Source organism: Myxine glutinosa, chromosome 13, assembly GCF_964187855.1.
Source record: "Myxine glutinosa chromosome 13, kmMyxGlut1.1, whole genome shotgun sequence".
Taxonomy (NCBI): Eukaryota; Metazoa; Chordata; class Myxini; order Myxiniformes; family Myxinidae; genus Myxine; species Myxine glutinosa.
Genome location: NC_136273.1, coordinates 85920931 through 85936477, shown reverse-complemented (window position 1 = coordinate 85936477; position 15547 = coordinate 85920931). Strand labels below are relative to the sequence as shown.

General features: G+C 44.0%; 2 protein-coding genes across 2 annotated transcripts in view; one reads left to right on the top strand and one right to left on the bottom strand.

Moving 5' to 3' along the window:
* PELP1 (proline, glutamate and leucine rich protein 1) overlaps positions 1–15547 on the top strand; it is a 359306-nt gene that overhangs the window by 121691 nt on the left and 222068 nt on the right. The window lies entirely within an intron of this gene.
* LOC137439071 (L-dopachrome tautomerase) overlaps positions 7761–15547 on the bottom strand; it is a 43058-nt gene continuing 35271 nt past the window's right edge. The window contains exon 8 of the mRNA XM_068134741.2: positions 7761–8262. Within this exon, the coding sequence (XP_067990842.2) occupies positions 8078–8262 (185 nt within the window). The 3' untranslated portion in view covers positions 7761–8077. The remainder of the gene's footprint in view (positions 8263–15547) is intronic.

Sequence of the window (15547 nt, the reverse complement as noted above, 5' to 3'; positions counted from 1 at the left end):
TATATGAGGACTATATTGTCCGTTACTGGAGCCTTTAACATTTAAAAAAAAAAAAACCTTTATAGAAGATTCCATCAGAGACACTGAACGCACTCTTTCAGTCCCAGTGTGGTTTCAATGGAATGGCCACTTCACTCCTAGAGTTGGGCTTACTTCTCCTTGATGATGGAGATGAAATTTGCTGATGTTGCCAGAGTGCCGATGCTCTCAACCTTGTATAAATGAAGAACCTCTGAATTGCATTCCCATAGTTGTTACTTGTTGCCTTCAGCATCTATTAGGTGTGTTTGCCCATTAGCTGTCGTCTACGGCACACCAACATCCAGTGGTTCGGGCGTTTGCAATCGGAACAGGTGGAGCCCATTGCAGGGCATTTCCCTTGGTTCCCAGTTGTTGCTCATCCTTGTCACACCGACAGCAAGTTCTGAATGCTTGTGGCGGCGATGACGAAGCACGAGGCTAGGGATGCAATTTCCTCTGAGCTGTAGTGGCTGACACTGCGGGCTGGTAGTTATCTCCATCCCGCACGATGCAAATGTACTTGCAAGACAGCTCAAACTGTTGTACAATATCAAGAGCCTTTGCTAGTGCAAGTCCTTCACCTTGGTCCAATAACCTTTCTTGTACTTTGGGTTCATAAATGCCAGCGATGATCACATCTATTAGAATGTCCTCCGAATCGGCATGCTCATAGTATACCTTTCTTTCAAAATGACTGAGCACCCTGTCGGTATCACCTTTCTCACTTTCCTCCCACGTGAACGTTTTGTAAACTTCGCACCCATGAGCACCAATCCAAGTGCCCAGTCATCCAGCCTTTTTCATTAGGGTTAAGTCAGCAGGCCTGTGAACCTGAACTGAACATGGTTCTGTTACGTGCTCCTCCCCAACCCCCTGGTCACGGTGTACCTCCGAGCCCCGAGAGGAGTCACGCCAGAAAAATGTGTTATTCTGTATGTCAAAGATCAATGGTGAAGCCACACCAACTGTTACCAACAAACAAATATTGTATTAAGATCACACAAGAATAACAGTACAACAATAATAGTAATCAAAAGTACAATCAATATATATCCTATGATGGTACCATCAGTTTTGTAATATATAACTCACTGTGCTCCAAGTGAGTGAAACAAGAACATTCCCCAATGTCTCTATTCCCGGCTTCAAGCCAAAGTCGTTGATTCCGGCTTCAAGCCAAAGTCGATCCGCTCCAGCGATCGTCAGAACGATGTCCAATCGAGACCAGAATCCTGTTTGGATGACAAGTACAGTCCCGTTGCCAAAGCTGCGCAAAGGCGCCCTCCAGGCGACTGGGAAATCTCACCCTCGGGTATGGACGCTTCACGACTCCAAATCGGCGAACCGCCAATTAACCTTCAAAAGCCACGTCACACACACACGCCAGATCCACATCTGAATGCGGTGACAGTAATTAAAGTGAGGCGAAAAACCTTGAGCGCTGCAAAGCGCGCGAGTCAAAATGGCCGACGGCCCGTACTCGAGACATAACGGCCCAACGATGATTCTCCTCGGACTCAACCGCCAAAACCTGACACGCAGGTTGATCTGTCACAGCGATAACAACTCTGTCGCAAGAATCCCTTTCCTGGGAAACCCGAAGTTCGCTGGTGACCTCCGTTTGTCAACGTTTTCAGGACCTCGAAGCAACTCCTTCTTGTCCGACTCACTCGCTCCGCCTTCTTTTTTTCCTCTTCCGACTCGTCGTCGTCCGGTTCCCGATCCGGTTTTCGGTTTCTTTTAACTCTAACTTTTTCACCTTTTGAAAACAGTTCATAAACAATAAACCTTTTGAAAACAATAATAGGACATGGAATCAAAAATGTTTACAGTGGATGAAAACCACAACAACGGAAGTGACAAATCCGTAACAGTTCCGAAACTGAGTGAATTCCCCAAATAAATCCACTGCATCCCAATTGATAGCTGGGTATTCAAAGTTTGGAAATGCCATACCATATTTATGGATGGTCGTTTGTTGGAAAGCAGTGAGTTCTGTTAACTTCTGACACCATTTAGTGCACTGCTTTATTCGTAAGGCATAAGCAGCATGGCTTGCTCTCGCGAGGTCACAGTCGATCCCGTCCAAGTGAGAAGGGCATAGGGTCGCTCACAGAACACGGAACCATACTCACAAAATATGGATCAGGAACATATTACAGTTGTCCTCCAAAAGCAGTCCCGAATACTACCTTTACACACCACCAAATTGAACCTTTATTTAAATTGTAGTACTGCAAAACTGGAGATTCTTGGAAGTATTATGACAGACGATTTGTGTTATGCAGTGTTCAAGTATATAATTCAATTTAAATAAAGGTTCAGCTTTTGAGACAAGCTGGTGGTGAGGGTGAAGGAATTAAGGAGGGGGGGGGGAGCAAGCAGGGGGATAAGGAGGGAGAAGAGTGGAGTGGGGGAGAGGAGTCAAGTTGAGGTCAGGTGGGGGAGGGAGGTGGAGGGTTGGAGCGAGTTGAGAAGGATTCCAAGGCAGAGGGATGAAGACAGACATTAGAATTGGGATAGTGATGATGATTAATTAAAGGCACGAGGAAAGACAGCCCTATATATACACAATGGTGCATGGGGCATGACTTTGCCAGTGATCCAGGGATAGAGCAAAGAGGAAACAGAAAAAGGAATGCAAGATGGGAGAAAGGTCTTTGGAAGTCTGCATGGAGGAAGATTGAACATTTTAAAATTGTCGTTTAAAAAGTTTGAAGTTGATGGAATGAGAGCGAAGAAGGAAGAAGAGTTGAAGATGAGGACGGAAAGTTCGGGACTGAATGAATTAAGAAATAATTTGAGAATGAATGGTGATGGATGACATTTAATCGTTGTTATTTGAGCTTGTTACCCCACACACACAAAGCAAAAAGTGAGGTAAAGCAATTGGTTCACTTCTGTCTGTCTGTCCGTCCAGCCACAAACGTCAGTTTATGATCGAGAAACAACTTGATTTCAATTGAATGTTATATGTTGAACACAAAACGGAACATGAACCATCAAACGAACCTGCAGTTTAACAGTACTTTGTCTCTGAATTCTTCCCGATCACACATGTGCAGACAGAAGTGAGATGATTTTTAAGCGGTGAAGCCACTTCAATATTTGGCTATGTCCTTCCTTCCATCCGACAAAAATGAAGAAGCTTTCTAACCCACCGTGTTTAATTCTGAAGTGTTATTGTGGTGTTTCCTGGCAATACGAGTAGCGGGAGACAAGACAAAGCCGGAGGCACAAGCATGTAACGTGCTTCATTACTGGAGGTTCTGCACACGCACCACCCAGTAGGCGGCGCTCAAGCATCTACGTACAGTAATCTACATCCATCTACATACAGCACTCAAGTATATATCAATCACTAATCTACATACAACACAGTTCTAAGGTATAATTATTGAGAGTTCTCAAGGGTAATTCTAATTTATTCTAAAGGGTAATTCTAAGTTATTCTAAAGAGTTCTAAAGACTAATTCTGAGTTCTAATGGGTTTTGTTAGTTTCTAGGCTTTACCTATTTCATATGATAAAATGCCAAGCTGAACCGCTTCCTTCAGACACGGGTGCGATTTTTACCCTGCGCCCGCGAAGCGAAAAGTGAGGTTAAGCATTCATGTACGTACATACGTGTCTGCATTTCAATAAAGTAAAGTGTGTGCCGTGTCTGCATTTTAAAAATTCATTTTCTCGGCAACCGTTGGTCCGATTGACATGAAATTTTCACCATAGGAGGGCCCCCTCCTGTAGAATATTTTAGTGAATATTATGACGTCATAGGTCACGTGGTACAGGCGCCATCTTGGAAAAAATTTACACCTCTATATCTCCCTAACCACTCAATGGAAAAAGTGGAAACATGGCTTATTGTCAAGTACTCCACTTGGGGAATAAGATATGTTAATGATGATGTCATCGGTACTTTAATTATGACGTCATAATTCGACATGTACAACGCTTGATTCGATCAGTACGAATTTTTTTCTCTGCAATTCTTGGTCCGATTGACACGAAATTTTCACGATAGGAGGGCCTCCTCCTGTGGAATATTTCAACGAGTATTATGACGTCACAGATCACGTGGTACAGGCGCCATCTTGGAAAAACTTCACACCTCTATATCTCTGAAACCACTTCATGGAAAAAATTGAGACCTAGCTCATTGTCACCGACTCCCCATGGGGAATAAGATATGTTAATGATGATGTCAACGGTGCCTTCGTTATGATGTCATAATTCGACAAATACAACACTTATCCATCCGATCATTATTTTAAAAATTTCAGCATCTGTTGGTCTGATGGACACGACATTTTCATCATAGGAGCTTAGATGACGTCATTGGTGCCATAATTATGACGTCATAATTTGACAGGGACAACGCTTAGTCTGATCAGTTTGAAATTTATTGAGCATGATCTATGCAACAATTATTTCGAGAATATAAATTTATGATGTCATCGCTCACATGGGCTGGCAGCCATATTGGATCAAAAAAAAGAAACGTTCAAAAACAGAAGAGTTGGCTCACACCAAGTTGACTGTGCAGGGTAAGTATTCTATGAATACCATCTAGTTTAACTCTGTCTTTCTGTCTGGCAGTCAAACAAAACTGAAAACCATTCCAAACAGGAAACGTACTGTTTTTAAGGAAGTCATAAGGGACACAAGCAACAGGCATGGATAACTAATGTAGTGTGTTAAATAAAGTAGTGTAATACACAATGCATCAATGACGGTAGATTCTAGCATTAATTTAAATACAAACTTTACAATCTTTACTTTATTTCAATTTACTTGAACACTGGTTACCTGAACACTGTAGAACACAAATCGCCTTATTTGTGCTTCCAAAACCCTTCCGTTTATCAGTACTTGGACATGTAAAATAAGTTGGTGTATAAAACTGCATCAATGGCGACAAACTTCCGGAATTTTTTAATGTGAACTTTAAAATGATTATTTTATTTCAATTGAATTATGGACATGAACACTGCATGGGTAAGGTGTTCTATGAACTCTAGTTTTTCAAATTATATGGTTTCACAAAGTAAAGCTTTTGTTTTGTACATGCTTTTTGATTGGTATTTCAGTCCTGGGTGCCATTACTGGATTTGAATGATGACTGTGTATGTGAAGACTGCCTAAACTTTTAGACTCGGTGTGATCTATTTTTTGATTTCTTTCATGCCAATGAATCAGGATGTAAGCTAGTAAGACATGACCGTACTCTGGCCTAGTTTGTTTTGATGTGAATAAAGTTGGCAGCTTTCCTGGAGTATTTGCCTTTTATACCCTTTTTATTTTGGTCTTCCATAATTGTTTTAACACTAAGTAAAGTAAATTAATAAATTCAGGGTGTCCATAAAGTCCTTGTGCAAATTTGAACTTTTACAACTTTTGATGTACACATGATAAAAACAAACTGTAAATGGCATATGAATGCATAATCCATCAGGTTTTTTAATGTTCATGTTAATGTTGTTATTAATGTTATTAAATCCACAATTCCCCTGAGTTTCTTGACAAGTTGCCATTTTTTGATGAGGCAACTTTTACATCAGTGGTGAAGTCAACCACCCCAACTACCGCACTTGGTTCCTGAACTATGACGATTAAATCTTTCACTCATCAACTTGTATGCACTCGCTGCCAACTGAGCCTCGAATGTGCGACCATTCTTGAATGATGTTTTCCCTGACAAGTGGATCGGTAGACGTGGACCAATTGCTCGACCACCAAGTTCACCTGACTTGTCCTCCATTGGACATTGGACTAAAATTATATGGGGCTGTGTAAAACTGTTGTTTACTCATCGAAACCACTTTCTTTGGATGAACTTAGGACTACGATCACGAATGCAATTCATGAAATTACCTCAACAGCAACTGGAGAATGTTTTCAAGGAGTTGGAGAATTGGATTGCACGAAGTATGCATTAGAAAAGATGGCGGTTACGTTGAAGTGTAAAGATTTGAGCTGTATCGAGTAGAAACTTTTTGAATTATGCTTTCATGCATCATTTATAGCTTGTTTCTATCATGTGTGCATCAAAAGCTATAAAAGTTCTGTTGCACAAGGACTTTATGGACACCATGTATTAGTGTCCACACATGCGCGTATACTTTGGTTACATGTGTGTGAAACCACCCACACGAGGGTGGTTCAAGGTTATGAGCTGGTTTGTTTTGTAGAATTTGTAAAAAAGGAAATAAAGATTAATCACTGCAATTTTGTGCAACAATGTTGTTTACCCTAAGCAAGGTATGTCCTGTCCCACATATGGTTTTCCACACTTTTTTCCCATACCCTTTAACATATTCAACTGAAATTTGGTACATGGCTTTATTTTGACAATTAACTGAAACTGCAAGTTGCTCTGTAGCTTTGCATACCTAAAACAATTGGTTCTAGTGTATATGATTTACAATTGCTGAATGCTTGGAACAAGAACACTCGTTGGGACCAGTGGGGGACATGTATTGCAAAGCAATTCTCCCTCTTGTTTATGTCCATCGCACTTTGTTATTGTATCTTTATTTGTAACCTGTGTATTTGTGTTCAGCCAACAATTATCTTATGGTGCCTTGGAGATTGAAACTAAAGCTCCCCATTGACACATCCCAGCAAGCCGGCAGAGTCAAAATATCTGGACATGATGAGAGCAGCCCATCATGGGATTGTACGCAAAGCCGTTTACGGGACTCCTTGCAGGACCCCTTGTGTCTGCTAAAAAAAAAAAAAAAAACATGCTTTATTGCAGGTCATACTAAAATACGCAATTTGGCGTCTGTCTGTCTGTTGGTTATTTTTTGACCGCGATACATTCCGTCGTTACTTATCCAATCTCAACCAAACTTGACAGGATGACTAAGGGTTACATAATGAAGGTTGTAGCGCATTTATTTGCCCGCCTCCCCAAGGGGGGTTTCTCCCCCAAGGAGGTTTTCCCCACCATTGCCATCAATGGGGTTGTGTGTTGAGGTGTATATCCATGTTAAGTTAGCTTTATCGTGGCGTTTTTCCAAGGTCACTTCTAATAACAAAACTAACGATAATAGCATCATATTAATGTTATTACAAAACAATGTTAATCCCAATAATATCACCTCCTCAATGGGTTTTTCCTCCTTGAACAAATGTCGAGTCAACGTTTATAAATAGCTTATCATGGTGTTTTTGTGGGAGCAATGGCCCGGCCTCTACCAGAAGTAAAAATATTATAAACCACAAACACGTATGATTATCTTTTTAAACAGTCGCTGTTAATGCTGTTTAGAACACTAAATAAAGAAATTTGTCGGAATCCTGACATCCGTGATGCAAGTTTTACTTTCAGAACAGAGAGAATATCTACTGTACCCTATATACTCCACAAGGGATGGGTTAATAACATCACCCTTCCTACCGCTAACATGGTGTTTTTCGTCGCAAACTTTTGAAACTCGCTCCTGCTGTTTAACACGAAACTGAAAGGCAGGAAGCCCGGGGTGTGCTCATTCACCAAGCAGCTCGCTCGTGCTTGCCAATCCAGCCGTTCCTTAACGGTTTTGAATGGAGTGCTTGCTCGAATGCTTAAACCACTTAGCGATCTCTCCACAATAAACTTGGTAAATGAACACACACCCAATGTTCTTGAGACCCGACCATAGATCGACTGTAATCTATATACCCCAAAGAGGAATGACCCTTCCTGCCGCTCCCGTAGTGAGCGGGTGTACTAGTACAGTAAAAGGCAAATGGTTGTGCAGTTGTAATATTTGAAAGATTGGTTTATATTTTATTGTTGTAAACACACAAATAAACTCTATGGGGATAATAACAATGAGAAACCAACATAAACTTTCATGGTAAAATCATCTCGGGTTCAAAATACTGGGGACTCTTAACAAGAAAGTAAGAGAACTTGGAATACAATTATACTCAAGTAACATACTGTATTTGTTTGTTGATTTAGTGTAACATGACAATACAACAAGCATGTGACAATTGGTATGGGAAGAAGATATGATGTCATAAATTGGGAATACCATGGGAAGACCTCCCCTGGCCTCTCCTGGTTAAACTGCATCACCAATGTTGTAGGATTGTGCTTCGGTGTGGTTGAGAAGCTGGTAGGTGCTGGCAGTATTGGCGTGACACCACCGCCGTGCGTATTGAGAGCCAACAAAGCCAAAGAGCAGCAGCAGGATCGCTGCAGCAGCCAGGCCGAGAGGCAGTACTAGGCCTACCTGTCCATCTGTTCCTGGGAAGAGCACAGTTTGCATTACACCTGTGCAGATAGGGCATGGACCAGAGAAAATGCTCCACCACACATTCACCATGATGACAGTGGCATGCAGGATGGGGAGAATCACCCGGGATTTCTGTGGTGGCCTAGGAAAGAACCCAGAACAAAGGAGCCTGTGGTGGTTGGGTGCAATGGAGCGAACCCCCAGAGAGCAAAGTGGGCCCAAGGAGATCGAGTCTGTACAATCTCCCCTCCAGAATTGACCCCGAAGGAGCGAATTAGCATTTCAGGCAATCTGAGCAGGGTGCAAGCGGAAGTCATAACTATGGGAAATGGAAAGGGAGAAGAAGTCGAGTAGGAGATGAAGAGGAGAGAATGGTCGAGGGAGAGGGAGGAAACGAAATGGGAGGGAGACGCAGTTAGTGGAGAAGGAGCGAGGTGTGTGATGGTTACCAGCAGGCGGACAGAGCAAGTCTAGGTTAGCATGATCACCACTGCTGCTGCGAGTTATAACGTCTCAAAAGTCGACACAATCGTACTTACTTTACAAGTTCAAAATATTTTTTCCCCAGATGTGAAGTTCGAAGTTTATACAGTTCAGAAATTTGGAGTGTTGGGTGTACAGCAATAAAACAATTTTCTAAATGGTGGCTTATTTAGTACTCCTAGTGGTCTAAGAAACTCTGTGATGCCATTAAAATTGGGGATGCTAATTGTAAAAACAAACCCTACAACAACTATAAGCCTTCCCTTAACATATAGGGGGAGGCTTAAAAAGAGGTGAGGAAGAGGGGGGAAATTACAAAAATTTAAATAAAGAGAGTGCTTGGGAATTTGGTTATTTGGGGTAGTTGCCCTGAGGTAGCGGTGAACAGCTATCTTGAAACCCTAGAGGGAAGAATGGGACTGAACAGACTGAGGAAGTTGTTTTCACAAGTGGGGAAAAAGAGGAACAAATGAGTGGAGGTGAGGAGTGAGACTGGATTTTGGGGGTTTAACAAGAAGAGAGTTATCAGACCATGTGCACCCTGTAGAAACCTGGGATGGACAGGGCTAAGAGAGGACAGAGGGTGCCAGATTAAAGAAAGGAGGCGGTATAATACAAAGAAGCCACCAACCTGCCTGCAATGTGAAAGTCACAGGCCTAGACAATCAGCTCAAATGTGGGAGATCCCAATGATTTTAAGGGCCTTGCTTTCCACAGCATGAAGGGCAAGGTGTGAGGAGCAGGGGGACCAGCCCAAATGGGAGAGTATTACAGCATCAACCTGTGAATGAAGGCATTGCGGGTTGTCAAACGTTCAGATTGGCCAAGGAAAGACTTTGCACAATGAAAGATTCCCCGTCAGTGACCAGCTTTGGAGGCCATCTTGGAAAAATGGTCTACCCAAGAAAGATCATGGCTGATGGTGATGGCCAAAGGTTGAGTTACTTAACCTCTTCAAGTGGTTTGTACAGGATGCAGCAGAGGTTGAATCATCAGCAAAGAGATAGGCAGGATTTCCCATGGAATCAGAAAGACTATTAAGAAAAAAAAAATAACCACATTTAGAGGCCATTTTTCTCCACAAAGCGGGGGTTGGCCTTTTTCGGGGACCGTGGTTGTTGTTGTTTTTTTTGGTCCCCTTTTTGAAGCAATGTTTTACGGCCGGATGCCCTTCCTGACGCCAACCCTTTTTGTCGCCTTTTACGACAAGCAGGGAATTACCAGTGAACTGGTACTCAATTAGCCGACCTCGGAAGGATGACAGGCTGAGTCAACCCCCCTGGCGTTAATTCAGCGATCGACCGGGATTCAAACCCAGGATCCTGGGATCCTAAGCTGGCACCCTAGCCGCTAGCCCAACACCAATCAGAAAGACTATTGATGAAGATTAATAATAAGACAAGGCCCAATACACTGCATTGGGGCACTTCAGTCTTAACAGGGAGAGAAGAGAGGGTCCCGTTAAGAGCTACACACTGAATACGGGAATGCAGGAAGTTGGTAATCCGTGAGAGGAGCTCACCCTGGATGCTATAAGGAGAGAGTGTTTGGAGATCACGGTGGGGTCCCAGACTGTATCAATGCTCGAGATATGTCCAGAGATATGTCCCTGATCTCATGTTGGAGATTGAGGACTTCCATCTATTGTTGGGAGTAGAAACAGCATGTACAGGGTATAATGACCGGGTATGAAACCAAACTGATGATCTGATATAAGTCCGTTGGAGAAAAGGAAGGATTAGATTGCAACAATCGATTCCATGAGCATATAATTGTTATCAAGCGATGAGGCTGTAGTTACAGTGATGTTAGCTAACTTCCAGGTAGACGGAAATTGACCCAGAGAGAATGATTGGCTAAATACAGGTGAAAGAGGATGAGCAAGAACAGCCCAGCAGGTTTTTAGGACACCTGATGCCATCCCGGCCTGTCGCAGAATCAAAGTCGAGGTTTGACAGAAACGTCTCAACACATTCTCAAGTGGAAAATACAGTATCCAGGTGCAGGTAGGTATGAGAGCGTAGGGTAGGTTTAGGGAATGAGGGTTTGGAAACACAATATTTTGAAGCAAACACAGAATTGAGGAATTTGGCTGTCTCATGAGCAGAGTCAGCTGTGGTGCCATTTGAAATGTGGGAATGGATGGATGGGAGCACACACATGTGACCAGCTTCATAGGACACCATCAGCTCTTTGAAGGAAACAGATTTGGGAGTTTAGCCTTGAGGTTGGTTGGATCTTGTTTTCTGGCTTTCTTGAGAGTGGACACATGCTTTTTCCGGGCATTGTGGAATGATATGAGGTTTTCTTCTGTTGGCTTTGCCTTCCAGGAAGAGAGGTTGTTTGAAGGCAACCGCCTCACCACATTATTCTGTGTGCCAGGTGTGAGAGGATAAGTATGATAACTGCAGACAAGATGTTATAAATCTCTACTTGAGGGAAAGCGAGCTTGTGTGGAAGGATCCCAAGGCAGTATTAATATCAGGAGAGGTGAAATTTAAGAACCAGTCTCAACATGAGAGGGCAGCTTGCAGTCCTTGCCAGTCGGCTTGAGTTAACTGCCAGACTCTATGGCGCTGTGGAAGCTCTCTGACAATGACCAGAGAGATGTTGACTCTCACAAGTACATGATCAGAGGAGCGAGCCTATTGTGGCGCAATAAGCACAGGAGACATTAGGAGGAGAATTTGTCATTTCCAAGTCCAGAAGGGAGGACATGCCATTGGAAGAAATCTTGGTCAGAAAGTTCACTGATTGGGTGAGGTCCATGGCATCAAGTCCTTTGTTGAAGTGCCGTGGCTGGTGAGAGAGGTACCAACACCCAGCGAATTTACATGGTGACAGTTGAAATCACCACATATGAGGAAGGAACGTTGGGATGGGTGGATATAAGATGGTCCATATTGGCAGAGAGGAAGATGCAAATAGAGTCATCCCTGTTAGGAGGTAGGTACAGCACACAAACAAACAGCAGGTGGTTGCGGAAGGGAAAGCACGCCAAAGGTACTGCTAGGGCTTCGGAGGGGGTAGGGTAGCACATGGACATTGGCAAATGTATATCTTGGCATAAACAGCATCTTCGCCACTGGAACGCGGTTCAGGCCTATCAAACTGGAAAAGACAATAAACAGGAAGAGAAACCAGGGAATTGGGGACATTGTGTAGGAGGAGTAGAAAAGCGGGAGGGCCGACGGGAGTTGTGGGAGATATGTTGAAGGCAGCAGGAAGTTAGGGTGTGAAGAGAATGACAGAGATCTGTAATCTGGTGGTGAAAGAAGGCCGCATTCCAGTGGATTGGGAACTGAGTACCCTCGTCCCTCTATACAAGAGGAAAGGTGACTCTCTGGAGTGTGGCTCGTACCGAGCGATAAAGTTATTGAAGCATGGAATAAAGGTATTGGAAAGGGTGTTGGAGAGGAGGATAAGGAAGAAAGTGAAGATCGACGAAATGCAGTTTGGATTTATGCCAGGAAGAGGAATGACAGATGCGCTTTTCATTGTGAGGCAGTTGCAGGAGAAGTACATGGAGAAGAGGAAGAAGTTGTTTCTTGGGTTTGTTGATCTGGAGAAAGCATTCGATAGGGTTCCACGCGAAGTAGTGACATGGGCATTGAGGAAGTTAGGAGTGGAGGAATGGTTGATCAGAGTAGTGATGGCAATGAACAAAAGAGCGCGCACAGCTGTAAGGACGAAGGACGGGAACAGTGGTTTGTTTGAGGTGAAGGTGGGAGTGCATCAGGGTCGGTGCTAAGTCCACTACTATTTGTAGCTGTGATGGAGGTGCTGGCTCAGAACGTAAAGGAGGGTTTACCATGGGAGTTGTTGTATGCAGATGATCTGGTGTTGATTGCGGAAAGTATGGATGGACTGAAGGAAAAGATGAACACGTGGAAGGAATGTATGGACACAAAAGGTCGGAAGGTGAATATCGGAAAGACGAAGGTGATGGCAAGTGGTAAAGCATGTGGTGAGGTGGAAAGAACTGGGAAGTGGCCCTGTGCTGTGTGTAGGAAGGGTGTCGGAGTGAACTCCATTCAGTGTACAATGTGCGCTGAGTGGGTTCATCAAAAATGTAGTTGTCTGAGAGGGTCATTAACCAGTGTGGCAGCTACATTCAAATGTAAGGTGTGCACAGAGGGAGCTGCAGATGGAGGAAATGTTGAGTTGGATCTTGGAGACGGCGTGAAGCTGGAAGGTGTGAAAACATTTTGCTACCTCAGAGACATGCTGAATGGACAAGGTGGATCAGACTCGGCAACGGTTGCTAGAGTGAGATGTGCATGGAAGAAGTTTCGGGAACTGAGTGGTGTGCTGATGAGGGGGGAGTGTCATTGAAGCTGAAGGGACTTGGACTTCTGTTTCCGGTCCCTGGAGCAAGGAAGCGTCTTCGACCTCTGCACGGCAGCAAAGTTATAGTATTTTTTCCATTCGTGTCTTCGTCAATTTCTACTCGTTTTTTATTGTGCATGTGTTGCAGTGTGTTTTCCAGTTGGTGTTGATTTGCAATTCTTGCAAACTTTTGTATAATTTAATCGTTTTCTGTCCCACCGCGTGCACGGCCTGGTTTCTCTCGGCTTCCCTACCCCCATAGGTGTTCTGTGAATTTAAGTTCTTTCCTTCGCTGTATTGCTTATTTCTTAGATTTTCTCTTCTCCCCCTAACTTCCCCGAACATCGACCACTTGTCTAACGTTTTAAATACTGTCTGGCAAATACCGTAATTAATCGTGTTCTGCTCCTCGTGTGCGGCCTTGTACCCCCGTTGTTGTTTGCTAACTTAAGTCCCCTACTTCGTGTTTTGCTCGGCTTTTAGATTTTTCCCTTCTACCCCGAACATAATACTCTTTGTCTGACGTTTTAAATCCCCACCCCGCCCCCCCCCCCCCCAAAAAGAAAAAAATAAGCAAAAACATTTATTTTTCCTTTCTCCACGTGTGCTGTTGTCTCATCCTGTACTTCTGTCCAGGTGTGCTGTTCGCCCCGCCCCCATTATCTCCTTGCCATCCACCTTTTGCTCTGTTCACGTGACTCGTGGTGGTCCCTCTCGGCCCTCCCACCGTCGGAATTTTGTGCATTTAAGATTGTTCACGGTTCTGTTTAAATATTATTTAAATATGTTTAAACTTTCCCCTTCAGTGTTTTATTCAGTGGTATAATACAACACGCTGTTTTTCTTCAGATTTAAAAGGCTTCTTTCAATTTCCTCTCCAACTCATTCCACTTCAAAAAAAAAAAATTCAATCCCTTATAACTCTAAATCACTGCATGCTCTAAATTCACATTCTTTCCATCCTTCCTCCATCGTTCTTAATCGGATTGCTAACTTGAAAATCACAATAAACCCAATTTGTTATCAATGTTCGTCTTTCATTAATCATCCACTTTCTAAACTCCTCTCCAAATCCCCCCCCTTGCCCCTACACTCCTAAACTCCCCCCTTCCCCCTCCACTCCTAAACTCCCCCCTTCCCCCTCCACTCCTAAACTCCCCCCTTGCCCCTCCCCTTCTAAACTCCCCCCTCACTCCTCCCCTTCAAAACAACCCCCCCAACCCCTCCCATTCAAATCTCCTCCCATACCATTCCTCTCCAATTCTCCCTCCCCCTCCTCCTCCTCCTCAAAGCTGCCTCCTCCCCACTTCGTCTCCCTTCTATCTCATACCTCCACCTCCCCCAACCTTCTACTTTCCTCTGCCCCCCCCCCCCTCAAACAACCCCTCACTGTGCCTCATCCCTTCACCATCAAACCTTTCGTTCTCCTCATCCTTCCTTTTCTTGTAACTCTTCTGTAATCACTGACACACTATCAACTGCTCTCCCTACCTCCCCCTCTCATCCTTCATCTTACCCGACATCTCCCCTCCCCTGTCCTATACCCGATGCTCCCCCTCTCTCTTCATTAACGGTATGGACCTCAAACATCCGGGGCCTTCGCTCAAACCTGACTGATCTCTCCATACAGGTTGCTCTGACAATCCAGACTTGATCTGCTTAACAGAAACTTTCCTCCTTCAAGATGTCTCTGATTCCTTAATATCTCTTCCTGGTTACTCCCTCCTCCGGTATGATAGACCTGAGCCTCGTCCTGGTGGTGGGGTGGCTATCTTTATCAAAAACTCTCTTCCTCACTCTCCTTGTACTGCCCTCTCTCCACTTCACCCCCAGGAGTACCTCTGGCTACGGCTTCCTCTCCGCTCCCACCTTTTGTTCATATGTGTTCTGTACCGTCCTCCAAACAGTGATGACTCCATTTACATTTCACTGTCTGACAACATGGACCAACTTCTATCCACTCATACAAACTCTCTCTTCCTCATATGTGGCGACTTCAACTGTCATCATGCCAGCTGGCTGTGTGTGAGTTCATCTCTCACCAGCCATGGCACCTCAGCAAAGGACTTCTGCGACTCACTGGGATTGACACATCTGTCAATTTCCCGACCCGGATCTCAGCCAATGGTGTATCTTCTCTTCAAGACTTGGTTATGACAAACTTCCCTGCTAATGTCTGCTGCTCTTCTTCTGCCCCAATCGGTTCTTCTGATCATGTGCTTGTTAAAGTGGACATCTCTCTGGCCATTCTCAGAGAGCCTCTTCAGCGTCGCCGAGTCTGGCATTTCACTCAGGCCGACTGGCACGGTCTTCAAGCAGCCATCAATCATCTGGACTGGTCTCCCATCTCCACTGCCTCTGACATCAATTCTTCCTGGGAATTCTTCCAAAGCAAACTGCTCTCTCTCATGCACAGATTTATCCCATCTCGTCTTCAGTTGTCTTACCCTTCCTCTCGTCCATGGTACACTGAATCTTGTGGTG